The sequence below is a fragment of the Streptopelia decaocto genome, assembly GCF_964273445.1.
Source record: "Streptopelia decaocto genome assembly, chromosome: Z".
NCBI lineage: Eukaryota > Metazoa > Chordata > Aves > Columbiformes > Columbidae > Streptopelia > Streptopelia decaocto.
The window spans coordinates 7,650,167-7,677,421 of NC_138657.1; the positions used below are offsets into that span (position 1 = coordinate 7,650,167).

The following is a 27,255-nucleotide window of genomic DNA, read 5'->3' on the forward strand; positions in this document are numbered from 1 at the left end:
TGTGGCTGAAGGCACTTTGATGAGATAGCTGGAGCCTGGTCCCCATTACCAGGAACCTGAAAGCTGCAGGACAAGACTGGGACAGGCCATGCTCTGTAGGTTTTTCATGGATGCAGAATATCAGCAAACAGATTTGCCTATGGATTTTGGGGCCAGCTTGCTGCAGTCCAAGGCCATAGGCTAGAAATGATGCCCAAAGAAAACAGCTAAGTACCTGGTGAATTTTCCAGGAGTTAAAAAGTCTGAGGGTTTGGGATAACATGGTGAAGAACTTTGTGTGCAAACCAGTCCCGGAGAGAAGCAGTGGCTGAAGTAATGAGCACTTCACAGCACCTGCCCTCAGACTGGCAGATTTTGGCTGCTGGAACAGTCACTGGAGAGAAATGCTTCTGCGGATGAAAATCAGATGCTTGTAGGAGACTTCCAAAGTATGGCCATAAGTGCACATGCTGGCTAGAATTATAGATTTGTGCTTTTTGTGTTACTGAGGTATTACTTTTCTTATCACCCAGCAAGAAAGAAAGGGAAGTGTTCCCTGCAAAAGAGCATACCGAGGTGGTTGTGTTGGGTGCATCCTGGTAAAGCTGCATGAGGACTAGCTTCTGCCATTGCAGCCAGTCATCTAAGGAGACATTAGGTATCAGGTAGTGTTTTATTACACAAGTTATTTATACAGAGGTGCCTTTCTGTCAGAACGGCAGCCTTTATCCCCATTAGTTGCTACCATCAGTAGCAAGATCACTTCCTCCCAAACTGAGGCAATGGTGGTGGCACTTTGATGTCTTGGCCTCTTTCCAGTTTCTTCTCACAGTCAACGAGGTAATTGACACCATCAATGACGATCTGGACTAGCTCTACCTACAACAAGAAAAAGAAAATAGTGGTAATAGAAGCTTTGACTAGTGCTAGATGAAGGGAAAATTTGCTTGTACTGAAATGACAGCAGTTAAAGCTGTAAGTAAGGAGGGTCACAGCACAGAGGTCACACACCTCTGGGGAGTGTGTGGTCGTGCTGGTCCAGTGAAAACCCATAGTAATTCCCTTCTTGTGTTTGCCTGGAGTTTGATCCGCGAACAACATAAATTTTCAAATAGGCCCCTAACGTTATTTCCACCAAGTTCTACTCCTTCTCATATTCTGTAGGAAGAAACCAAACAAAAGGAAGTGCTTAAATAAAATGTTTAAGCATGAGTTGGGAGACCTACTCCAAATGTGACCAGCATGAGGGTGCAGGATCCTCCCCAGATGTTTGCTGAGAAGTAATACCTGGCACATCTCGTGGTGCCTTTCTGTAGGGTTCCCCACACTCATGTAGGAGGATGAAGAAACAAAACCACAGTGCTGTGAGTGCTCAGCATCACTGGGGAGTTCTCGCTTAAGCAGTAAATGCTCTTACTCTGTCTTTCGAGCTCCCAAGCCTGTGCCACCACTTGGAGGAGCATTTATACGAGCACAGAGCCAGATGGAAACTAACTGGGATGGTGATGCAAGGAGAGGAAGGCAGGGGTTCCTTGCCCCAAATTCACAGCAGCTCGGAATGCTGCTGGAGGCACGGGGTTGGAGTCCTTCACAGGGCTGGGACTGGAAGGGTGCAGGACTACCTGTTCAGCCACATCCTTTAGACTGCCTGAGAAAGCTCGTCAAACCAGTCTTGTACTTCTTCTCAGGGATGGCTCAGGGCCGTATGTTCCCCTGCAGATGACCATGAACCTGCTGCAATTATTTGCCAGCTGTGGGGAAACATGTCCTACTTATGCTGCCAGGCATGCTGGCTTTGCTGAGGCAGTTTTGCCAAGCCCAGGACCCACATCTCTGAAGCAGAGACTCCCATCCTAAACTCATGCTGGCTCTACATCATCAATCATTCCTTTGTTTTCTGCTCTTGGTTTACATTGGCAGGGGAGGGATTAGCTCCAGGCCCAGAGCAGCACCAAGATTTGTAGTTTTATGTGGCAGGGGTTAGTAATGTCTTTGTAACCTTTTCTAAAATTACTGAACAATACAAGGTGCCTTGTTCCCAGCAGACTTTCTCCACAGGCAGTGACATGCGAGGACCACAGGCCCTGTGGTGTTGCTAGCCAGCAAGCTACAGCACTGATTTTTCTTAATCTTCAGGAAACAGTTCATTAGCAACATTTAATGACTGGTTTGTTAAAACCGAATTCAAAGACTAAATCCCATTGTCTCTTTATTATAACGCTTGCTGATTTTCGATGGATTTGTTTTTACTATAAAGCATTTCAGTGGCTTAGCAGTTTATTTTATTGTCTTACACAGACCAGCTGTGTTGGGAAATCAGAGGTCTGAATTTGCAGCCTCCAGGAGAAAAGGAATTTCATATTAAGTTTGCATTGACCAGTAACAGAAACAAAGCAAAAATACAAGCAATTTTATCTTGGACAATTGGGAACATAATTCAGTTGTGCAAACACATTTACCACATAATGGAATTTATTTTATTATATACTGAAAAAAATATGTCTTATAATAAAACATTTCTAACCCCTTGAGTTTGTCTTGTCTTATTCAGATTTCAAAATCTGAAAGGTAGGGATTGCATCTTATCTGTTGGCTTAAACTTTTGAATCCTTGCTGTATGAGGAATCACTGACTTCAGTGGAAGTGTTCATATAAGCAAAAATTTGTAGGTTTAGGTCATCTGTCAGTAGAATTCATATAGTAAATCATTCCATGTAATCCTTTTGTATTATTAGTGTTATTTTAGTATAAAGCACACATGATGATGTTTCAGGTATTAATAAATGTCTTTGTCATATACTGCTTTTGCAAATAATACAGCTTAATAGCTTTTCACTTCCATTTCTTTAGGTCTAGATCAAAAGGAACATAGCTTCCTGCATCAAACTCCAAAATTTTAAAATTTCCAAACACCTGTCCAAATGCCCCTTGGCTGTGAAGACATTCAAGGTCAAGTCTGGATAAGAACGCACCGAAGATCTGACGTGGCTCTGTCCCAGAGGCAGGACACCCAGGGTGAGCGAGGAAGGGAAGCTGTCTGTCTGGGACCAGTTTGAATCTAGTTGTAACCCAGTTGCATTTTCCCAGGGTTATATTTGTGTTACGAAAACCTACCAAGGATCAGGCTGAACTCAGGTGTAGGACTGCAACACTGGGACCAAACTGCATCCATATCTAAGCTGCCAGAGCCTCTTGGTGCTGCACTGTTCTGGATAAACACACTTTCACAGTGTGCTTATCCTTGCTGTTGACTTTTAACTTGCGGCAAAGCCCCCAAGGTAATTAAAATTTTGCTGCTAGGGAAGCAGACAGCCCTTCAAATCCTGACATGTACAAGCAGGTTGGCATCCGAACCCAAACAGTGTATTGCACTGCTAATGGAGAAAAAGTGTCTTCAGGAGACACTGGCCCCACCATGGCCCACCCAGTTGACTGTAGCTGAGAGGTTGCAGCACATGCCTAGCGGGTGGAAAACATGTTTGACAGAACGTTTGAACCTTTGTTTCTGATCTACCAGGGGAGTACTCAAATCACTGGACTTACAGGGTCTTGCGAGGTAATTTTTTATCTTCATTGCTCTTGATGTGGCCCAGGGTGAACACAGCCTTGGTCTTGGTGAGGAAAGGGAGGCTGTAGTGGTGCCACAGGACTTACAGCCTGTGGCCTGGAATAAGGGTTTGGCTCTGGCAGAGCTTGTGGGAGGAGGCTGCAGCTCTGACAACAGCTGTTTCTCCCCCGTCCTCCAGCAGGCTTGCTCTTAGGAGCTGTTCTGCTTTGTAAAACACTTAAATGTGAAACTGGAATGAAGTCTGGGACTGGAGTTTCCCAGCAGAGCAGCGCTACCACCAGGCTGTAGGGTCATTTCTACTCTCTGGCACAACAAACACACATTCAGAATGAGATAGTTTCAAAACAAATGTCTGAGATGGACCCATCTTGCTGTAGCCTACAGCCCAATGGGGAGGGCTCAGAGCTGATTATTGAATCTTTGCCCTGATTTAAAAACAGCTCTCCCATGTCCTCTGCTTGTTGCCACTCAGCACATGTGAAGATGGCAGCAACTCCTCCTCCTCAGTTATTTTGGAGTGCAAGGCCTGGCCTTAACCTGCTTTCTAACTGTGCAAAAGGTGTGTGACAGAATACTGAAAGGAACAAAATGCCTTAGACAGTTTGGCTTTCAGTGCCTGATTCCCCATGTGGATGAGGACTCGTTCCCTGCTTCTTTCCCCAACATTTTGCAGCAGGCACAGCAGATGTTGCCCAGTGTGTAGAAGATAGCTCAGTGCCCACTGTACAGCTCATAAACATGTCTCATGTCCAGCACTGCAGAGACTGCTGGGCATTGATCTCAGAGCTGGGCACTCCAGCATGAAGGTCTGAGAGTTTGTGCTGTGATGCTGAGAAACATCATCCTGAGGGATGTCTGTTACCAAAACCAAACCTTGCCAGCACCTGCATGCTCTCAACAGAGGTCATGGTGCAAGCAAGTGACAGCTGTGGACCTTGCACATGGTTGTTTTTTTCATTACTATAACAGGAATATTTGTCAAACACTTGATGCACATTAGTAATTTTTCTTTGAGTAAACATTTCCATTGAACCGGATTCATCGGGAGTAAAAACTGCAATAGTTCCACTGAGTTCAGTGGAGCGAACCCAACCAGAGGGAAACGGACTCATATCAGTACAGATCTGAGCTAAAAAGCAAAGAAAAAAAAAATGAACAGGTTACCTCTGAGCGACCCATACGGTCCAGGTTGGAAATGTCATACACATCTGCTACAGCTGCCGTATCCACTCCACCAGTGCCACGCTTTTGCAGACGCAGGTTCTCCAGGATTTTTGGAAACCTGGGATCCTATCACAAGAAATAGGTTTGAGCTTATTGCCCTTTAGCCTGCGGATTGCGCTGAATCGTTGCAATAGTGTTATCCATAACTTAATAACATCTCCAGAAAGACATGGCAGAGACAGATAGTTTTCTCAGTCCTTGGATTACAGCCTGTCTTGGTGGCTGTCTGCTGAGTAGATTAATTTCAATAACAAATATAATAATTTGCAGAATAAAAGTGTGCTCAGTTAGTTCTGCGTTATCCCTGGGACCTTGTTACACATCATGCTAATGTGCAGTCACTGTAAGCTGTCATTTTCCATTTGTTCCTTCATAAATCAGAAGAGCAGCTCTTTCTCACTGGCTTTTTAAATGACTTACATACCTTGCTAAGCTTGGGCAGCTTGACGTGGACTCCAGCGCGCAAACCAGTTCCCAAGTTGGAAGGACAGGTCAGAACATACCCAAGACGCTCATTCCACATGAACTCCCAGCCCCGTTCTTTAATCAATCTTTCCACCTATGATGGGAAAAAAAAAAGGCAAAGAGAGAAGGGCAGCATACAAATATATTATTTTAAGATGTATGCTTATAACTGAGATTCTTTTCACCAGGTATCTGTGTTGATCATGAGCTTCACTATCACCAGTAGAGTTGCATAAATATACACCCCAGTACAGCCTGGTTTGGATCTGATGCAAATGTTTGCATTCATCAGACACTAAGATCTCCATTGCATATTACAAGGATTTCTTTATCATTTTCTCATGATCACTAGCTTGCAAACTCTTTGTCATGTAATCACAAAACTCCCCGTCATAGCCTTAGGCCATGAAGCCATATTTTCACATAAGAATTACGGCTTTACAATGTGTTTCCAACCTTGGTATTTTTGGAGCAAGGTTGCCACACACAAGCCCAAGTCTCAAACACTACAAAGCAAAAAAAAAGGAGATGAAGCTGAGTTTTGTGTAATTTTCAAGGTAATGCTATGGCTCTCAGAAAAGGACACTTCTTAATACCCAATATTAACAACCACACTTCCATTATAAAGAGACAACATAGCTTGTATATAATACTTTTAATTAGTGGATATCTGACCGTATTAGAAAGGAGAGTGAAATAACCATCCCCATAAAAATCACAAGGGTCTATTGACTTTTGAATAGGCTGGAACTCTGTTCACTCATCTACACTTCTTGGACTTCTGCAATCCAAATACGATTTCAGTTCACTTCTCCTCCAGAGGAGAATCAGATACATAAACCAGCTCATGCTCACAAGCCCTCTGCAGCTATAAGTGAATAATTCCATTCTGCAGAAGGATACAGAATAAAGGACTCTCTTAACTTAATTTCTGTATTGTGAGAGGACAGCAGAATTGGTGGTGGAAAACTACACCTGATCCCCTGCCTTGGGCACTTGCTGTCATTGCAGTTCCCGAAGCTGTCTGATCACTTCCCATGGCCAGGTCCATAGGTCCACCTCTGTTGAACGTGAGCTAAGCACAGTAGCAGAGGCAAAGCTGGGAGCAGCATCCACAAACCATGTCACCTGGGCCACCACCAGTACATTGTCTCATGGGTATACCTTGGGAACCTAGCAGGTTCCTGTTAACCACCCCAATGCCAAAGAAGCATACATTAGGTGCTTTTGTGTTCCTCTGTTCCCAAACCCACTATGTACTCAAACTTTCCCATGCTCTGAACTTGCTTTGCTTCTACAATCGTGAGATCGTAGTTCCCCGCTGTCCCTGCTTGGCCTTGCTTTTTTTTGGCTGGGGGGCTGTGAAGTGATACAGCAGTGGTGCACAGCTGTATCAGCTCTGCACTTGCTGGGCTGTTCCCGAGACACAGACGTCTCTAGAAAGCCAGAAAAGCTGTTTTGCCAAGGTAAGAAGAATGAAGTGAGTGGTCCAAGGCTGGCCCAATATGCATTTCCATACCCAGGAAGAAATGCAGTGTGATGGAGAAAAATGCTGTTCCTTCACAGTTGAGGTGAAGTGAGCATGCCAAGGACCCCAATAGGGAGAAATAATTGCTTCATGCAACTTGAAATTCTGACAGTTTTGATGACAATTTCAAGTCAGTTTCAATCTGACACAGTTTAACTTCCAGGATGCCATGTGTTGTGGTGATCCAACCAGGAATGATGTGGACAAGAGTATTGGTGAGTACTGTTTGGTCATGTCACCTGTCCCATTGCACCTAGCTATGTTGATCGTGGGAGACACTAAAATCCTCTTTCTCTAATAAAGCAACTTTTTCTGTGCCACAGCTTTATGCAGCAGTGCGCTGGGCCAGAGCCAACTTGTAACCATACCTGGATTGTCTAGACAAAGCTCTTTTAACCCACACACCATCTCATGATTATTTGTCTCTATGAATAGCTAGACCAGGAACCCTGGCTATCAGTTTTTAGTATTTTAATCGCAAAACCTCATATCTCCCCAAAATGAGCCCAGGGGTCCTAAGCCCTGAATCCTGTGCACAAGCTCAGCAGCATCCACTCTGCTCCCAGCACCAGGGATGAGAACCAAGAGGCTGGGCCAAATAAACTCCTGGTTCAAGCAAAAGAAGCAATCCAAATAAAATGCTTGATTTATGAATTCCCACAGCCGGCAGGGACAAAGTGGCAAAAGGGCATATTTATTCAGCCACCTTATGCTGAGATTTTAATACAAAAGGTATGGAGACACTTTATTTCTTTATCCCTACAACTCAGCTAGCAATTTGCCCATGTTTCCTTCTTTAACTGCATTAGTGTGGCTTGCTATGTGGACTGGTGCTACTTCATTTTGTTGCTCCTGGAGATGTTAGTTCTGTATGAACCACGGTAAGCAATGCTGACAACAGCCCAACCATAACAAGCAGGAAGAGTAAATTCATTGAGATTCTACCTCTTTTAAACCACGGCAAAATCTTTCAAACACTCGTTTCATGTTGCCACCCTTCTCCATGGAGATCACCCTGGTGTGGTCCTCTTCATTAATCCAGACGAGAAACGTCTTGTCATTGTTATGCCTGGTTGAGGGGGAAAAAAATAGAAGTATGTTTAAAAAGACAAGCCCTGAAAAATAATTATCAGTATCCTTGGTTTTATCGCAGTCTTTCAGGACTGTGGAGAGGTTAAGTGCAGCAAAATAACATTGTTCTGCAGAGTCAGGGATTCGAGATGGTTTCACAATTGGATCCCCCGTGCCAATGGCATTATGTGGGCTTCTCAGGCACAGCAAGAAGAGCAGTTTTTCTCATCACATCACACTGCCGCGGTGCTGAGTGAGGAAGGACGTGTTGTTCTCTAGCATGAGCACAGCTGGGAGGTGCAGCAAAGGGAGAAGCCAAGCTCTGCATCCTGTGTCACCAGCGAGTTTTATTGTTCTTAGAATACCCTGCAGCTAGGAAAAAAACCTAGCATTTTTGTGCTGCTGGGGGCCAAGCAATATGTCCATACTTAATTGTATTCTCCCTTAATCAAATCCCAGTGCCTTCTGTATTGCCTGGTAGTGCTGGGTTGCCACATCAGTCAAGTGACGAGTCCGAGGACAGCAGCTGCACGTTGCTTCTGGGCAGCGCATTAGTGATGCTGGCTTGTCAGAGAAGATAAAAACGCCTGAAGATACTCACTCGTGCTTCAAACAGGCCAGTTGTGGCTAGGTTTGTTAAGTGCTGGGTCAAACCTGAGGTCACTTTTCCTGGCTTCTCCTCTACTTTCTCCATCTTCTGCCTGCAGCATTTCTACAGCATGCAGAAGGTGATTGATGAGATCAGACTCATTTGTACAAAGAGTGGAATATCACCAGGTTTGGAAGGCATGAATTTTGGAAGTTAAAGTTCACTGAGAGCCTGACTTTCAGCTGTTCTTCTACTGTGACTGCCTTTTTTTTTGTACTTGAAGTTTGCTGGTGCAACACTGAGCAGTTGCCCTGACATTACGGTCACCTGAGGTGCAGTTACCTCATCTTTGGTCATGCACAAATGTTCAGGGGAGTGTGACCCTGGTGTCACCACCAGTGAGGGCAGTGGGAGTAGTCCGGCAGGCCATAAAATGGACAGGATCACAATCTCTATAAGCAAAACAACTTCCAGAACATGTGCCCTTTGACAACAATTTATTGTAAGACAAGGCAGGTTTTACAAACGTGGCATACTGGAATACTTTCCAATCATACTAATTTTTCCATTCTGCCTGATATTTCACATGTAAAACAAGCTAAATACAGATCTGTTTGACTCAGGAGGTCCCTGGATAGTATTTATATTGTTGGTACTTCTGTTTGTATGTGGAGAGTGTGGGATGTCTCAGATTTTTCCTTTTCATCCTCCTCAGATTTAAACAGGGACTGGGAAATTAATCTGTAGCTTGTTCAAATAAAGAAATCCTCACAGATTTCCCACAGGTCATCAGGTTTCACATCTGATCGGGTTTCACAGCGCCTGCTCTCCAGCAGAACTCACGTTTAGCTCATTGCAGTAACACTGGCTCTGCTTCTGAACATGGGCCAGTACCGTCATACACTGCTTGGAGGACAGTTAGGGCTTTTTTTTCCACATAAATTCCCATTCTTTCTGAAAGTTCTGAACCTGTCTAGGGCAAGGAGATAGGCTAGGTGGTTCTTCAGAATCCTTTTTAGCCTAATTTTTCAGAATTTAAGCATCTGGTAATGCCTAGAAGTGTACGGGGATGGATGCAGATGCTATGCACTGCACAGCTGCCCCATCCTCTGCTAGCAGGTGTGTGCACTGATCTTGCAGCTATTATCTCCTTCTCTCCCTGGAAAATATTGTTTCAGGGCACAAAATATGTCAAGTGTGTTACGAAAGCAGAAACAGACCTAGAAGAAAATAAGAAATTCAACCTCTGTATCTCCTTTTTGCTCAGTTCATTTGGAAGGAAAGGGTTACTTTCAGCTCTGGGAATTAAAATAACACTGTGTCTCTTGACAGTGAGGAGGGGGACAGGAGTTTGCAGTGTGGCGTCACGCAGGGGGTGGCCGGTGGTTCCCAGCTGACAGCATGGCTGCAGACTGGTGTTGGAGCTGCTTTTGTCACCGCAGATTTGCCAACCACATGGTGACTCAGGGGCTCTTTCCCAAAACAAATTTTTATCTAGAGAGAGAGAAAATTGAGATAAAACCCCAAAGAAAGAGCCATGCCCATGATACTGTGTTGTGTGGATGATGTTAGTGATGGTTTCTTGAGTATAAATGTGTTACCCATCCTGTTGTTCGTTACCGAATTTTGTTTGGGTTGTTTTTTTTAAATCAAGCTGAACATGCTGTGAGTATGAGCATAGAGTGTCTGCAGGGTTAGGGCAAGCAAGGAGATTTGTAATGCAGTCTTTAAAACATGACACAGACTTCTACATGTCAAACAACATACCAGATTCCTCTGGCATCTGGCCAGTCACGTGCCATCCCAGCACACGTTAGCAAGGGGGACACTGGCTTGTCAAAGAGAAAGTGATCCTGGACACCGAAATGGGGCCGAAGAGAGAGAGAAAGAGAAAACAAAACAAAATTCAGGTTTTATTCAAGGAAGCAGTATAACGCTACCTAACACATTTTGTGTGAAGGCGATCAACATACAAGTAAATCACAGCACAGCCTGTGTATCTGGTTCCTTCTTCTGAAAAATAAAAGCATTTTACCCAGGTGATCTTCTTGAATCTTGCAGACTCTCACTGACATTGATAATATAACTACGTTTTGCCGGAAATATTTTTCAAATATGGGAAGGAGTGTGAGGTGCTGACCTAATACCGCAAACACACACCAAAGGGTTCTCTGGAGGGACCTGACTGCTAGGACCAGAGGTGTTTTCTGCACACAGACGTGTGTCAGGGTATGAGAAGGCAGCGAGTTCTTAAAGACGGAAAAAAATTAAAAACGCTAATTCTGAAAAGCTATTTCTCCAGTATTTAGCAATTTATTCTGAGCATGAAGTCAAGGTAGGAATTAAATTAGTGCTAATCTTGACCTTTCTGAATCACAGACTTGTTCTGTTCCTTAACAGAGATGCTGTTTCTGATTTAATAAATGTAGCACTTGCTGTGCCCCTGACTTGCCACGTTCCAGATGATTTAGACTTTTTTTTTTAAACTGAGCTTTTTCTTTTTTTTTTCCCCCCCAAAGCAAATCAGTATTTGATTTTCACGTGTGTGCCGAAAACGTTAGTTCTGAATTCCTCAAACAGTGCCGTATCAAATGTTGTGTGTGTGTGGGGAGGGTGGTTGTTGGGGGTTGGTTGTTTTTTGTTGTTTTGAGGTTTTTGGTTGATTGGTTGGTTTCCTGGTTTGGTTTTGTGGTTTGTGGGGTTTGTTTGTTTGGTTGGTTTGGTTTGTTGATTTGTTTGTTTGTTTTTTGTTTGTTTTAAATCTAGAGTTTAATTAAGAATAGTGAGGCAAGCTATTCAGAATAAATATGACATGGTTGACAGGTTTATATGCTTTGCTTCTTTTTCGCCCTAGAGGAGACTTTTAAGTTTTCATCTTTGAATACCCTGTGATGAACATGATGCAGCCAGAACCCCAGCCATACAGAAAGGAAAGCTATAGAGTTCTATGCTTATCACAGGGACAAAACATTTCCTTCCTCGGCATCTTCTTTCTTCCTCTTGAAAGAAAAATTCCTCTTTTTGCAAGAAAAGCGCTGAGGATTATTAGTTTCCCTTACGTGCATAAGGCCAAATCTGCAAAGTACCAAATGCTTTCTGTGCTGAACGGCATTCAGGTAGAAATAATTTGATCTTACAGAGATCAGATGGTGCTTATTAAAGGCTGACAGGAGGCTTGATAACATAGATTTTCAGGGTCCTGAAGCACTGGAGGAGGTGCATGATAGTATGAGTTAAAGATGGAATCTGAGGTTACAACATTCAGTGCCCTGATTTCTGTAGATTTGCATGACCATAAAAACAAATAAAACAAGGTTAAATGCTGAATGAGTGAAGCCTATACCACTTCCCAAGGGATTCAGCCCTAAACCATGAAGGACTTATGTTCTCCATGCTCCTATTTCGACCACTGTTTTCTGAGGAGCTCTCTCCTGGTGAAAAAGGCAATGAAATAAAACCTGCAATAGGCCATCAACATCTTGTCAATAAACATATTACCAAGGACATTCAATTTAAAAAGTTACTGACCTTACATAAATTCTTAACTCCTGGTTAATCCAGACTGTGACACCTAGTTCCAGGGTTATAAATAGTTATGTTACTTCATCAGCTCCCTTTTGGTTGATGTTATGGATTAATGTGCCATGAATATAGCTAACAGGGTACAGCCATTCCTTTGGATACTTAAAATGCACATTCGAGGTTTGTTTGACATGTCACATGCTGTGACAAAATCCATGATGAAAATCCTTGTGTTTCCATCTGTGTGACAATGAAAACTCTTGTTATGGGCCTGATCCTTCAAGTCCTTAAACACAGTTACAGGACTGGGAAAAGGTCACCTGGGTGCAGTTGGCTACAGCCATTTTGGGGAGATTAGAATTAGTGTAGTTTTGACATAAAGAAATCACAGCCAAAGCCTCCCACCCCAGCAGTCCAGAAAACAGATAATACATGATGGTTATCCCAATGCAATCTTTTTAGTTAGAATGGTTATTAATATAGAAAATATCAATCTTTGCTTAAGGAAATGACCAATAAAACGTCCTGAATTTACTTCATTATTTGTTCAAAGAGTTGACAGCTGCCATGTGTATTTGATTTTAAACAGATCTTGCTACCTGGAATATAACTCCATTTTTTGCACCTGCACAGTGTGTACTATTATCCAAAATGTAGACCCTGGATGATTTGTATTATATTAAAAATATCAACAGACCATTAAACATTGGGTTAATGCTCTGATTATCCTCCTTAGCTACACAGGAAAGCAGGTACCCCGAAGAAAGGTCAAGATAAAACGAGAGTAAATGAAAGTGGTGCCAGCACTGGAGCTATACTTACATCGATAAGCTGCTGCTGATCCCTCTCGGACATATTGGTCAAGCTGTAGTACTTGCCAGAGAGCTCTCCCTTCAGCCCGGCCAGCGCGGTGACCACCACGTTCTCCACCTCCCTCCGCTCGGCCCTGGTGCAGGCAGGGGGGAGGCTGAGGCCACGGATGCTGCGGCCGGTTCGCACCCGCGATGAGAGGACATAGCGCTCATCAAATTGACCATGAGTGATCTGGGGAAGAACATTTCATCGGTTCACACACAGTTCCTTGTGTTGTAATCCACCATTACAAAAACCCAGCAAATCCCATCATACAAAAAGAGGGACATATTTCTGCCCAGGCATGATGACCTGTCCACAATAACACAAGTTCTCTGGAGGCCCTTGGAGTTTCAGGCACCATGAAGTGGTTTTTTTTGGGAACAAGAAGTTTCTTTGGCTGAGTGAATGTGGCAGAGTAACCAGCCAGTCCCTAATGGTCTCAAAATATAAAGGAATCTGTGTTGCTTTTGGAAATACAGATATAGGCAGAGGCCAGGGGCCAAGTACACAAGATTGTCTGAAAGAGAAAATCCCAAGAAGATGCTATACCAGAGAGCAGTTGAACTATGAAGGAAATATTAAGCAGCAGGTAAAGTCTGATCACGTGTATGTGGGCACAATGGAGTCAACACCTGCTTTCATTCCAGCCCTTGGACACAGGGTTATCTGTAAGCTCATGAACAGACCCACAGTGCCAAGTGAGACTGTGGCCCAAATGCCTCATACAGATGAGACTGATGCCTCTGTGAGGAACCAGGTAGGGATGCAGCCATCTTGCTGTTAGAGCCAGGAGTGGCATCCCACTTCCCTTAACCCTAAAATTTACAGAATCACAGAATGATAGGGATTGGGAGGAACCTCGAAAGGTTGTCCAGTCCAGTCCCCCTGCTGGAGCAGGAACACCCAGATGAGGTTACACAGGAAGGTGTCCAGGCAGGTTTGAATGTCTCCAGAGTAGGACACTCCACAACGTCCCTGGGCAGCCTGTTCCAGTGTCTGTCACCCTCACTGAGAAGAAGTTTCTTCTCATATTATAGTGAAACATCTTGTGTTCCAGTTTGTACCCATTGCCCCTTGTCCTATCATTAGCTGTCACCGAGAAGAGCCTGGCTCCATCCTCATAACACTCACCCTTTACATATTTATAACCATTAATGAGGTCACCCCTCAGTCTCCTCCAAGCTCCAGAGCCCCAGCTTCCTCAGCCTTTCCTCACACGGGAGATGCTCCACTCCTTTGAGCATCTTCGTGGCTGTGCTGGACTCTCTGCAGCAGTTCCCTGTCCTGCTGGAACTGAGGGGCCGAAATATTCCAGGTGTGGTCTCACCAGGGCAGAGTAGAGGGGCAGGAGAACCTCTCTGACCTACTGACCACCCCCTTCTAATCCACCCCAGGTACCACTGGCCTTCCTGGCCACAAGGGCCCAGTGCTGGCTCATGGTCATCCTGCTGTTCACCAGGACCCCCAGGTCCCTTTCCCCTACACTGCTCTACAACAGGTCATTCCCCAACCTATTCTGGAACCTGGGGTTGTTCCTGCCCAGATGCAAGACTCTCCACTTTCCCTTGTTATATTCCATTAAATTTTTCCCTGCCCAACTCTCCAGCCTGTCCAGGTCTCTGGATTGCAGCACAGCCTTCTGGCGGGTCAGCCACTCCTCCTTGGTGTCATCAGCAAAGTTGCTGATAGTACACTCCATTCCCTTATCCAAGTTGTTGATGAATATATTACATAGCACTGGTCCCAGTACCAACCCTTGAGGCACTGCACTAGACACAGGCCTCCAACTGGACTCCACCCCATTGACCACGACTCTCTGCCTTCTTTCCTTTGGTCAGTTCACAGTCCACCTCACTACCCAATCATCCAGTCCACACTTCCTCAGTTTAGCAGCAAGGATGCTGTGGGAGACTGTGTCAAATGATTTACTGAAATCAAGGTAGACCACATCCACTGTTTTGCCATCATCTATCCACCTCGTTATGTCCTCATAAAAGTCAATGAGGTTGGTCAAGCATGACTTCCCCTTGGTGAAGCCATGCTGACTGCTGCTAATGACCCTCTTATCCTCTATATGCCTTGAGATGGCACCAAGGACAAGCCGTTCCATTACTTTCCCAGGGATGGAGGTGAGGCTGACCGGTCTATAGTTACCCGGGTCCTCCTTCTTGCCCTTTTTGAAGACTGGAGTGACATTTGCTTTCCTCCAGTCCTCAGGCACCTCTCCTGTTTCCCAAGACTTAGCAGAGATAATGGAGAGTGGCCCAGCAATGACCTCAGCCAGCTCCCTCAGCACCCGCAGGTGCATCCCATCTGGACCCATGGATTTATGGATGTTCAGATTGCTTAATTGGTCCCTAAAATTACTGCCTTTGGAGTTGGATCAGGAAAAAGAGAAGTGCTATTACATGCCATGTCATCACTGTAAGAAGCAACCCTGAACCTTCATTTCTTAATCCCTTTATTTCAATCCTACCTTGGATGCGTCCAGATCCGTGTGGTGCTTCATGGTCCGTGGATCATAGCCATTATGTCTCACTTTAATGACAGGGTCAAAAATTTCAGCAAACACCTATGGAGACAAGAGAATCTAGAAAGACTCTGTAGCATCACAGAAACATTTAATGCACCAGCTTCAGCCACAGAAGTGTCTTGGCACAGGCTCCTGGGGAACAGACGTGAAGGAGTCTTTGCAAATGCAGACAGAGCTAAATATGAAAAGAGGGGGTGCTTTTGACCTAGACAGTGCTCTGCAGTGGTTTCTCATCCTCACAAGAAAAAGAAGGTACAATTGCACCATACTTAAGTTACAAGCTTACTCTAGCTATCAGAGGCAGGTACTGGATGTGGTGGCAACCAGATTAGGTTTCAGGATGTATTACCAACCAGAACACACACTCAGAATTCCCCAGCAGCTTGCCTCTTCTTGGGTCATGCAGGAATACCCTATGTCTTCATTGCTATGGGATTCAATCCCTTGTTAGAGCCTCTTGGCTCAAGTGTGTCGACACCACCACAACCACACCGTGATGCGGATGAGAAGCAATGGCACATCTAAATGAGTAAACCGAATGACAGGCATTGATAGTCCAGAATGCCAGATGTCCCAGTCCATCCCCTGCACCCCAGTGTTTGAGATGTTACTAGGAGACAGTATAGTGATAGGTACCATTGTATGGTAAACTGAAGGAAGGAAACTACAGAGATTAATTAAAAAATAAGGATTTTCTTCTCTTTTCTTATTCTAGAGTCAAATAAACCTGCCCATCCTAATGCTGTCTATCTTCAGCTTTCATCATCATCATCCAAAAGCTGTGGCTTAGTGATGTTTGGTACTTCCCAGAAGACAGGTTTTTTTCACTTCTACCTCTGCTGTTCCACAATGTAGTTTCCACATTACCTTTATTTTGTGTGTCTCAGGGTTGCATAGCTTTACCATAAACTAAGTTTACTCATAGGAAGGTGGGCAGCTGCTGGAAGCAGTTAGCAGCGGGTCCCAAGGAGGAACATTTTATTAATTTCAGTTGCAGAGAGAGGGCACCTGTAGTAACATCTGATGTTCATGCATTTGCTAACGGGGAAGAGTAGGGAAACCACAATCTTTATGCACATGGCCTCACACTTACATGCTCGTTGAGACACAATTTATCTTGGGAGCCCATATCCTACCAGGAACCTGTCTTCACCTAAGGATCTCTTGTGAACGATGAAGGCTGAACCAAGTACAACAGTTATTGTGGAAATGTCTTACCTCATAGGATTCTTCATCACCTGCAACCATGCCCACAGTTTTAATGAAAGGATGGCCAGGATTGTCAACCCCGGTTTGGATGCACTGATCCAGGGTGTAGCCATTGGGAGTCATCTTGTCCCTCAGCCGGCAGTAAATGGCCGGGGTGAGGCACTCGGCCATACAGTTGTTATGTTTGCGTAGATCCGGATAGTCCGCGCTGGAGAGAGGAAAAGTCCCAAGAAATTAATGTGGCACCTCTGAAGGCTAATCCTTGCTGGTTTATGAATGTGATTGCGAGATATAGAGTACACAGCATGGTTTAAAAGTATAATTAGTTCTCCATTTATATGTTGCATTGAGTTTTAGGAAAGGAGGAAGATTCAGGTAACTGGAAGTGCCCCACATGGCAGACCGGTGGGCCACCACATCGACAGGCAATTGCAGCTTTCTGCTGCTCAGGGCCATCAGGATAATGAATCCCAGTGAGTCCTGAAAGCGTATCAAGCCCCATTAAATCTCTGCTGAGACACTCATGTTCCGAAATAAAAGAGTTCTAGCATTTTTCTTTCAAGTAGGAAGGGAATTAAGTTTAGCTGGAGAAGTTATTTGTGATTCGGAGCCCAGGTACTCTCACAGCTTTGTGGACATCTGTGGGACTGTCTGATCTACATCAGCAGGGAAGCTTGTTCTTCTACAATGTCTAGGTTTGCTTTAATGGCATTATTATTTGCAGAGGGTGCATGGTGTACTAAGTCAGGGAAAATGAAGATGTTATGCTTTAGCAAGGCGTATTTTCAACTGAGTCAGACCATATCTACCTTGTACTGGCAACAATTTACTTTATGCACAACTTTGTTATTTCTGAAATAATATAATTTAACTAGGATACTATTCACTACTTAAAAAAATAAGATAAAAAGTTGGTTAGAGCCTGATCCATATTGTTTTTCGTAAGTATGGCCAGCAAAGTCAATGTACACAGAAAAAGATCTATAATTAGTTTCTGAGCATCAGCCAGCCAGTTTGTAACAGAAGTATTTAAAATAAAATATGGGAGATTTCTTTACTACTTGCATAATGGAAATATTTTCACATTTCCTAATGGTAGAGTCCATGGAATGAGCCAGTGCAATAGACTGACCTGCAAAGTGATTGACAGCTGATGGGATAACATAAGTACTAATTTAGTGTTCTGTCTAAAATTTGAAACATTTTTTAGGCTTGTCATCATTTGGCAATGGTTTTTTTTTGGGTGCGTGTCAATGCTACCACACATCCTGGCTTTGTGGTCTTGAAATCCATTGCTGTTTCTACCTAAAACTGGGGTTATCAAGAAAGGGTGCTGTTTTTCAGGTCATCAGTCCACACAGCCCATGGACAGACACACAGATGGTGCGACCACGTGAGGACCCCGCAGCTTTGATGGGGATCTTCTCCCTCCAAAGAGGTAAACGTTGCCCCTTGCCCCGTTAACGTGGCGCTGGGTCCAGCTGGCTGTCTCACCCCAAGTGCTCACCTCGGAGGGAAGAGTTTCTTTTTTTCCTGGACAGCAGCCTTCACATTTTGCTGGTTGAGGAGGTACCCGGTGGTTATCACCCCTGTGCCTGCAGCTGCGAAGAGTGCAGTGCTTGCACGGCCAGCCAGGAGACGGCAGAAGGTGCTAGCCATTCCCCTCGGAGGATACGGATTCTGGAAGAGAAGACAGCCCAAAGTCAACCTGTAAGTCCTCATACAGTACCAGACAAATAAACGCTCATTTTTAATGGTAGCCCTGTAAAAGAAGACGTTTATTTTTGTTATTGGTTTGCACTTCTGTAGGGTGTTGAGAAAAATGGTTAGTATGTATATGAATCATTTCTATACCTGTACCTTAGATTTGGGAAACAGTTGACTTTTTGGCGCTGTATTGAGCACACAGTTCTAAACCCAACACTCTGAATATTTTAATTGTTTCAGTGATTTAGGGACATAATTGAACTCTTTAGCTTGCTTTGTAGCAACAACGCTTTTTGGCATCTTTTTTTGGCATCTTTTCAGTGGCCAAAAAGGTACAGTAAGGTACAGTCACGTGTGGTAGGATGTGACATTGGCCAGGTCGTTCCTTTCATCGCTATTACCTACAGAAACTCTCGTACCTTTTTCATGTTTGTTTGAGTTGTTAAATATTTTGTGCTTTTTTCTTTTCCCCTATGAATAAATTTGGAGTAGGCTTGAAGTCATCATCAGGGGAAGGTGGATATTCTAAGGACCTAAAAATCCTCAGTGGACTAGATGACCTTTAAAGGTCCCTTCAACCCAAATTATTCTATGATTCTTTGAAATCTGAGAGTAATTTTTTTCATATCCTGTAACTTGTTTAAACAGTTTTATTCCTGATTTTTGTTATTCTGTCTCCTCCATATCCTTGAAATGCAATATACATTTATCTAAATAGAGAGGAAGGTGCTGACTGATTGACAGAAATTCCTTTCCCACCCGCCCTGCCAACAACTGAAAGAATTTCCCTAAAACAGAAATGGGGAGAGAGCACACAGGGAAGCTTTTTTTTTTCCCTATTAGGAATATATTGAAATTTCAACAGCTATTCAAACTCCTCGAGAATCAGTTCCACAGCACTAGAATACAATGAAATATGTGCTGACCCCGAGCTGGGACAGGAGGCAGATCACTGTAGTAGCCTTATCTTATCTCTGGGAATGGCTCCCTCCATCCTTGAATTTGTTTAGGTGAGTTGCAGGACAGAATGTCCTGACTGCAGCAGGATTTTCCCCTCCAAAAATACAGTGGGAGAATGTTTGACTGTAAATCAAAGTAAAATATGAGGTTTATGATGGAGTGCTGCTTTTTTTGTGTATTTAGCAGCTGGTTCTTGTGCCTTTTCACAGTATAGCATCCCCATCCTACACTCTGGAAATATTTGCTTGTGACTAATCTGCACAGAACTATTATTGTTATACCTAACTGTCTGAGAAACAATACGTGTATTTTCACAGCAGCTCTGTGTATTTATAGTTCTGTTTCACAGATGCTACATTTACTGCAAGAAATTGGCTGGCAGTCAGAATCCTGTCCTGAAAACTAGAAGCCGTATCAAAAATCCCCTTGCAGACAGTGACATTATGACTTCAACGACCTCAGGCACTCATCAGCATCTCCACCAGCTTGGATTTTTTGTGAGCCTCTCAGTCCTGTGTCACTTTGAGGGACATGTCTGGTCCATGCCTCTGAATAAATCAGAGGAATCATGTGCAGTATATATTTAGAAAGAAGTGTGAGGCACAACAGTATAATTGTAATGCTTCAGAAATAACAAGAGCAGTGCAGCTACTGACTACAGAATGTACCACAGCCCAGCAGGTAAAGCCGACAGCCCTAGATAGCTCATTGTATTTAGCCAGGTCGCACTATCTGCTGGCAAGGCTGCATTGTGTTGTTTGCTGCTTCCACATAACCTCCATTCCTGGTACCAATGCAATGTGGCAGGGAAGTCCCATTCTTTGCAACAGCTGCTATTGATTGACTGGCTGCGTGTTTTTCTACATTCGAGCCTTTTCTGATGATCCAGGGTGCACAATGGATAGAAACAGTGTCCCAGCCAGAAAGTTACTGTCTGAATCAGCACGGTGTAGTGGTCTGGGACTGAAAGGCAAGCACAGCATGCTTTTTGCTGGGGACCTGGAATTAATTTGTTCTGGAGGACCTGAGAAGATCACAGGAGCTCTGTGAGAGTGAAGGATGCTAGAAGCTGCTGTCTGTGATTTTCTTGGGGGAAAATCTTTGCTCGCTGAGGCTGTTAAAAGCTAAAGTTTGTTTAGCTGCCGATTCAGTGCTTCTTGTATCCTTCACCTTGCCCTTGCAACAGGTATTGAGTAAGAGAGTGCCCGATCCTGAGAGCAGCTGAGCAGAACAAACCTTCTGCAGAACGTGGTGGGCAAACCACAGCCTGGGTGGCTGCGGGTAGTTGGCACCCTGGGCTTTCGGGCTGAGCTACACTGTGTGACTGAGGTGTAGAGCTGTAACAGGAATCACAGCCTGCGAACAGATAGAGAAATAAACCACCTGGAAAAAAGAACTAGATGAACCCGGCAGAAAAGAAACCAGGTTGAAAAGACAAAGAGACTTCCTTGGTAACTCACATGGTGAAGGTTTTGTGCCACGGCTGATCTGGGAAACAAGGAAATTCTACCTTTACTCCTGCTGAATGAGTATGAGTACCACCTCCCCACTCTTATCTGTGCCTTTCTTTGAATGTGCAATACCAAACGTTAATCCCTCTCAGTGCTGTCCCCTCCTTCCTCGTTCAGGCAGCATCAGCAGTTTTCCCACCCTTTCAGGGTTTGATACATCGAACAGATCTGTACCCTTGGGACACAATGATTGACTTTTGGACACCTGATCAAAAGTGTATTTCATGCTCATGAAGTATTTTTCCTTGAATAAAGTCCCATAAGGCAAGTATTTTTCTTGTTGGCAATGTCATCTTCCATTGTGGCTGCATGCCTTGTCCCCCAGGACATTCTTGCCTTGTTGGATCACAGAAAAATGTTTCTCTTACCCAGAGGCAGGCTCTACTTTACCTGACAGATGCCTGTCTAACAGCTCTTAAAAGCCCCCTGGAGAGAAAGGAGTTCTGCTCCAGAACACTGGAGATGCCACAGCCTGTGGTGGCTACCTAAAAAAAAGCAAGAAAAAGAAAAAAGAGAAGTCTGAGTAAGACAGGGGTTTTGTTTATTTGTTTGTTTGCTTGCTTGTTTTTTAAACAAATGTCTAACTATACATCTCTTGTTACAGTTGAAGCTCAGAACTGCTTATCCAGACATCTTCTTCCCCAAACTTTGCAGATCTGTAAGCAGAAGTTCAGTTTCTGTCTTTACCAGTAAGGGACTCAGGTTTTTAGAACCAGTCACTTCTGCGGAAGAGGTGACTCTGCTGAGAGGGTGACCTGACAAGCATCAATCATAGCATCCCGTGGCTGCTGCCTGTAGGAACTGGGAGATGACAGCTGGTCTGATCTTCTGCTCCTTAGGTAGGAGCTTCTGACTGCAGCGTCGGACCATCATTTGTGACTGTCAAACGCAAAGTGTCTAGGGGAACATGAAAGTTACCATTTCTTATGAGAAGACAAATATCATCTGGACTGCTGTGGGAAAGGGACTGTAATCCTTTTTATCAAACCAGTGTAACTCCTAATTCAATAGACACGTCTTGCCACAAGGGTGGACTATAGCTCAGAATATAAATACATATAGTACTGCAGTACAAACTGAGCCCATGTTGTGCCTTGCACAGGTAGTCCAAATGCAATCAAAATAGCACAAATGGACTTGTCCAAAAACCTGGTGTACAAGTTCATCAAACAAAGTTTTTTCATAATGAGGGTACATGATGAAAAAGACACTATACCTGACAGGAAACAAGACCATTTTGGTTTGGTTTTTATTTTTTTTTCTCTCTAAAAGCAGCATGATTTCTAAGTAAAGTATTGCTTCAAACTGAACATTTCAAAAAGATCCATTTGAAGAGAGTCTGAATGGAATGGTCTTGAATTAAAAAAAAATTCTCATCAAAGCTGTTTGTCAAATCTGGCCTCAAATACCTGACAGATTCAGCTTTTTTTTTCCCCACAGAACATGTTAACCTACACTAACAATAAGTTCACACCATCACCACTTCTGTGGGTTCAGAGAAATGTAATCACTCCAGACAAAGGTGTCGTTAAAGGCGGAAGATTTTTCTAAGAACGCTTCACCAGAGATACCATGCTGTGATTCAGGTTTAACTGCAGACCATCCTTAGGCCTCCACTGCGGAGATTTCTCTTTGATCAGGGAAATTTAGACACTGCACAGCCTAAAAAATTGATATTGCATGCTTTTCTTTTTTAGGAGTTTCCTAAGGGTCTTCCCTTGTGCCCATGATGATAGAAAATCAGTTTTCTAGTAGATGCTTATGGTGTTACCGTAGCACAGCTGTGAAAGAGAAAGAATAATTTTTCAAGATTGGAAGAACTTTTGTGATTATCAATTTTAACCCTTGAAAAGGAATTGAGTGCCTGCCTGCACTGACCAGGCATGCTGGAAGGAAAGCATCCATCCTGCATCCAAAACTGTCTAGAGAGAGAGTGGTCTGGAAAAGATAAAGGAGTTCTAATAGTTAATCAACCTGAGTTGAAAAACAAAAGACAACTCTTATTTTTGGCCTGTATTTGTTTGTCTTCAGTTTGGATCACTGGCTTTTGTTACTACTTTTATCAGTTTGTTGTAGAAATTTCTGCTCATTATTTGTTCCACATGCAGCTGCCTAATAGCCAGCTCTTTTTTATGTCTCTCAATCTGCTTTTTATTGTATTTTCAAATTTATTAGTCACTCCCTGTCTCTACCTTGAACTGTTTCCATTTTGTTTCCTCCTCAACATCCTCCTGACACCAGAACAGTCCTTTCATCCCAGTAATGGTCGCGCCAGGTCCCCAGCATGGAAGCAGCAGAGCATCTCCCTACTAAATAGCTTTTGCATTTGGAGATCTTATCAGCCCCATGGGACTCCAGTGGTTCACTAGAAGTGGACACCATGGTTATTGTCTGCCAAGTGTTGGTTCCTTATGGGGACCATACTGTCCCCTGAACCGTGAGTAAGGAGGGAGAAGCCAGGGAACTGCATCTGATATGGACATAGATACTCTTCAGAGTAAGAGTATGTGATGGGGTTGTTTGGAACAGAAGGAACCTGGTTAACCGAAGTCTCTATCAGTCCCATCAATTTTTTTACCATTACTTCCACCTTCCCTTTAAACTGGAATGCTTCCTGATAGACAGAGGAAATTTATGCTCTGTTGTGGAATTCTGAATGCACTGATAAAATGATAAAACCATCTTAAACAGTTCCAAATTATAATTTGTGGTTTTCTATTTAAAAATCGTTTCTCTGCTAACTGGTTCAGAACTTCACCAACCTTGCAGCAGTTTCACTTTCTTTCAACACACCACAATCTACATATGAACTTGGACTCTATTTTGGTAACACATAAGACAGAAATAGCTGCCTCTAAGCCTCCTCATTTTCAGTTTTGCAAACATCTCTTCTTCAGTTGTCCAAACAAGATCTAACTTCTGTGGTATTGGACACAATGCTTTTTTGGAAAGCTTAATAATTTTATTTTATAGATTTTAAGGACATTTTTAGGATTCATAACATGAGACGTCAAACAGGTGTCACTTGTATAAAACACTTGAAAATATACACTGGAGTGCCAGCTCAAGTCCAGAGATTGGGATAGCACTGATGTTGCAGGCTTATGGAAAGAAGAGTGGGCAGGGAGTATCAGGGAGAGAAGAGGATGAGCTTCTCAAATGCCTCAGCGAATGGCAGAAATACAAAAAACGGACTTCATGAGCACTGCGATGCCAGCCGTGGTGTAACTGTGAGGGTGAATCTGCTTCTGCTGCACGTGGCATCACTTGGGTTTGGCTCACGGACTCTCTCAAGTGAGTGCCATTGCTTCATGCAATGAAGTCAAGTCAGGTCATTTATCTCCTGATTTTCCTTTAGCATGGTCAGGTCTGATCTACTCTGCTGTCACCCAGCACTTACACCACGTCTGTCTCCCTTTCCTTTGCAGATGGCGTGATCTTCAACAGTGCCCACAACTGGGTAACCTTTAACTGGTGAAGGTGGAGGGTAAGATATACATGTCTCAGCTGATAGCCAGCATCAGGTAGATTTTCTACAAGAAGAGTGGCAGGCAAGGGTTTTTGGTTTTATTTTTTTTTCTTTTTAGTCAAGTGTGCTACAAGACACTTCAATGGCTCACAGTATTTGAATCTAACAGCTTTACAAAATGCTTGGAATACTTGCCTTGTCCATTTCCCCCTTATTACGTCATTCTGCTCATACTTTGGATACTGGCTTTGCCTCATGATAACTATTTAAGATGTCTTTTGTGTGCCTCCAGGATTACTCATGCCTTTGGCCCAAGGGCAGGGCATGGAGCATCGCTCAGTAACTTTGAGAGTGGAATTTGTCACTGGCAACATGTCCTTTGAAGTTTTATTTCCAAGGTCATTTGTACTTGTTCTGTCACATGGGGAAGATACTGTTGTACAGGAGAGAAGAAACACAGAGCAGTTGGCTCAGGAAAACTTGCTGTGTGTCCCTCATGCACCAGGTTCCCTCCTACAGTGAGGAGTTTTGATTAATTCCTTACAAGTCATCTTGCAGATCAATGTCTGCTGTGGTTAATTGTGAGGGGAGGAAATACGACACTGACTTGAAGTAACAGCCACTAAGCTATACAGCATGTAGTGTTAAGTGTCTGCAAAAACAAGGTTTATTCATTCCTGTTCTCTCACCACATTGGCACCATAAAAGGTAAACAAATTTAGATGGAAGTTGGCATTGACTTTTCCAAAGCAGTATTCCAATGCATCGTGATGACTTATGGCCAGCGGATCAGCAAAACCTGTCTGAAAGGTCATGATCTTGGAGGTCACAGCCTTTAACTCTCTGCTGTCCCCTAGGATGTGCTCAGCTACCTGTAACCAGTCTTCAGGACATTAATGTCCTGCCAGGAGTGTATTTTGGTTTTAGAACTGCATTTTCATGTGTGTATCACCTATCATCTACAGAAGGTGGAGACAAAAGCCAGCAGCAAGATTTAGCAGAAGTTGCTACTGCAGTCTGGTGCTGACTGAGGAACAGTCCAAAGGACCGCAAGTATTATTTAAAGTGGAGCATGAAAAAAAGTGAAGAATGCCTATTTCAGGGACTTAAACCAGTTTTCCCTCTTATTCATGATACACCTGTATTAAAACCTCTGTTAAAGTTGACAGTAGTCTCCAGAAGAAACATGTCTTTTCTACTGCAGGTTCCTCACTGACACTAAAAAGGTTCTTCTTTGAAATCAGCAACTTAAGAAAACTGCAACACAGCAAAACTCCCCTTGCTGCTCTAACCAGAGGCTGCAGAGGGTCTCCAGGACATTTGATTCACAGCTACCAGTGTTCTTGGGCTGCTTTGGCCATGTCCCATCACACACAGTGATCCTGGGATCTGCACACTGGTGAAGATGCTGCCTCCCTCTCTGGAGACTTCAGAGGCAAGAGAATCATCAGAAATGCACAAACCGCCTCTTTACCCTTTAAGGAACATGTAAAATTTATTACTTCTTTCAGCATTTTAAAAATAATGCTTTTGCTATTAATTCTTTACTTTCTTGAACTTTTTTTAAAGAGGAAGTTGTCAGCTCCGTTTCTCCTTTAATGTATTTGACGGCAGGTATTGGTTATCCTGTATTTCACACCAGGCAGCACATGTGCTTTTAGCCAAGGAGGGCAGGAAGGTACAAGGGTTACAGTGACATTTCCAGAAATAGAACTAGATTAAATATTTAAACCATGTCATGGGTGGTATTAATTGCAACACCATGTGATCCTGAGCGACATTTTAGAGGAATGGCAGAGTCATAGCTAAAGTTCACATGGGCTTGTAATCACAGATAATGTATACGCACATCTTAAACTGTTAAGCCGTTTAGCTAACGGTATCACTGCAGTGAGCTAAACTTTCACGTGGTGGAGGGAGAAGGAGGCTGGTCTTTTATATCTGAGAAGTAATTCCTTTGAGTCATCCTTAGCGTGAGCTAAAGCCTATGGATGCCAGTGGAAAGTTTTCTGTGCCCATCTACGGAAGTTTCTGGCACCTTAGAGACATCTGCAATAAATGTCACAAGTGAGGCACCATTTTTAGATGCCCAGAAAACAGTTTACGTTGCTCTTGATTTGAGGTATCACTCTACAGGTTCAGAGGATAAGATATAAATTAAGACATTAAATCTCATAAAGCAATGTTGTTCTGGTTTTCAGTTTTTCATAGCTCACCCTGAGCAAGAGTTGAACCTTTCTGGGTTTAATAAAATATCTCTGGAGTGCAGAAACCATCTCAGTGCAGACATCAGTCTAACTGTGCCTTAATCACACCATGGAATATCTCTATGAATAATAAATTAAGATTCCATTTCTTTCTCCTTTTAATGCCAAAGGTTAGTGAATGGTTAAAAAAATCTAATAATCTGGGAGGAAAAAAAATCCAAACTAAGAATCTATGAATAGATTCAGATGAATACAGAAGATATGGAAAAGACTCTTCATAGATCACAGGTTCTCCCTAGTAACTACTGGTTAGTAACAGCATGATTTTTGATTTCTATTAGCTGAAAGTCTGACCCATCAGACCCCACCTGGTGAGACTCAGAAGCCCAAATTCTCCTATAGAAGTCCAGCCAAGGTGCTGGGAGTGCATGTCCTTCTGAACCAATCCAACATTATTTTACAGTATAAAACCCTCATCTCCACAGCTCCATGAGCTTATTGAATTAGGTGTTTTCTCTGAACTTGTTACACATCTGCAAAGGGACTTATTTTTCCTTTAAACTCTTGCTTAAGGGTCAGCTGCACAGTGAGCTGACACATATTTCCTGCACCAAGTAGTTATGCGAATCAATAAATTATAACCAAATTACACCACATCCTGTGGTGCTTTGAATTCATTTTTAATAACCCTCATGTTCAAAACGCTACCATTTGAGGTGAGAAAAGCAATACAGGGAGTTAAACTGACCTTGAAGATGAAGGTAGACGTCCTGCTGCCTGCAGCGAGCCCAGTGTAAAGGGAATAACAAGTTGGTGCGCTGACAGGAGCCCAGGTAATTTGAGAGGGGAAAAGGAGGT

The 27,255-nt window shown here is 43.4% G+C and overlaps 1 protein-coding gene across 1 annotated transcript; it reads right to left on the reverse strand.

The window, feature by feature from the left end:
* Window positions 1-638: 638 nt before the first annotated feature.
* CKMT2 (creatine kinase, mitochondrial 2) lies at window positions 639-27,255 on the reverse strand. Its single transcript, XM_082074884.1, has 11 exons — window positions 27,146-27,255; window positions 21,112-21,206; window positions 18,051-18,223; window positions 16,553-16,751; window positions 15,278-15,373; window positions 12,769-12,990; window positions 10,192-10,277; window positions 7,710-7,833; window positions 5,196-5,330; window positions 4,712-4,837; window positions 639-858 (listed from the first exon to the last, which is right to left on the reverse strand). The coding sequence occupies exons 3-11, from the start codon at window positions 18,200-18,202 to the stop codon at window positions 739-741; spliced, it is 1,260 nt and encodes a 419-aa protein (XP_081931010.1). The 5' UTR covers window positions 18,203-18,223; window positions 21,112-21,206; window positions 27,146-27,255; the 3' UTR covers window positions 639-738.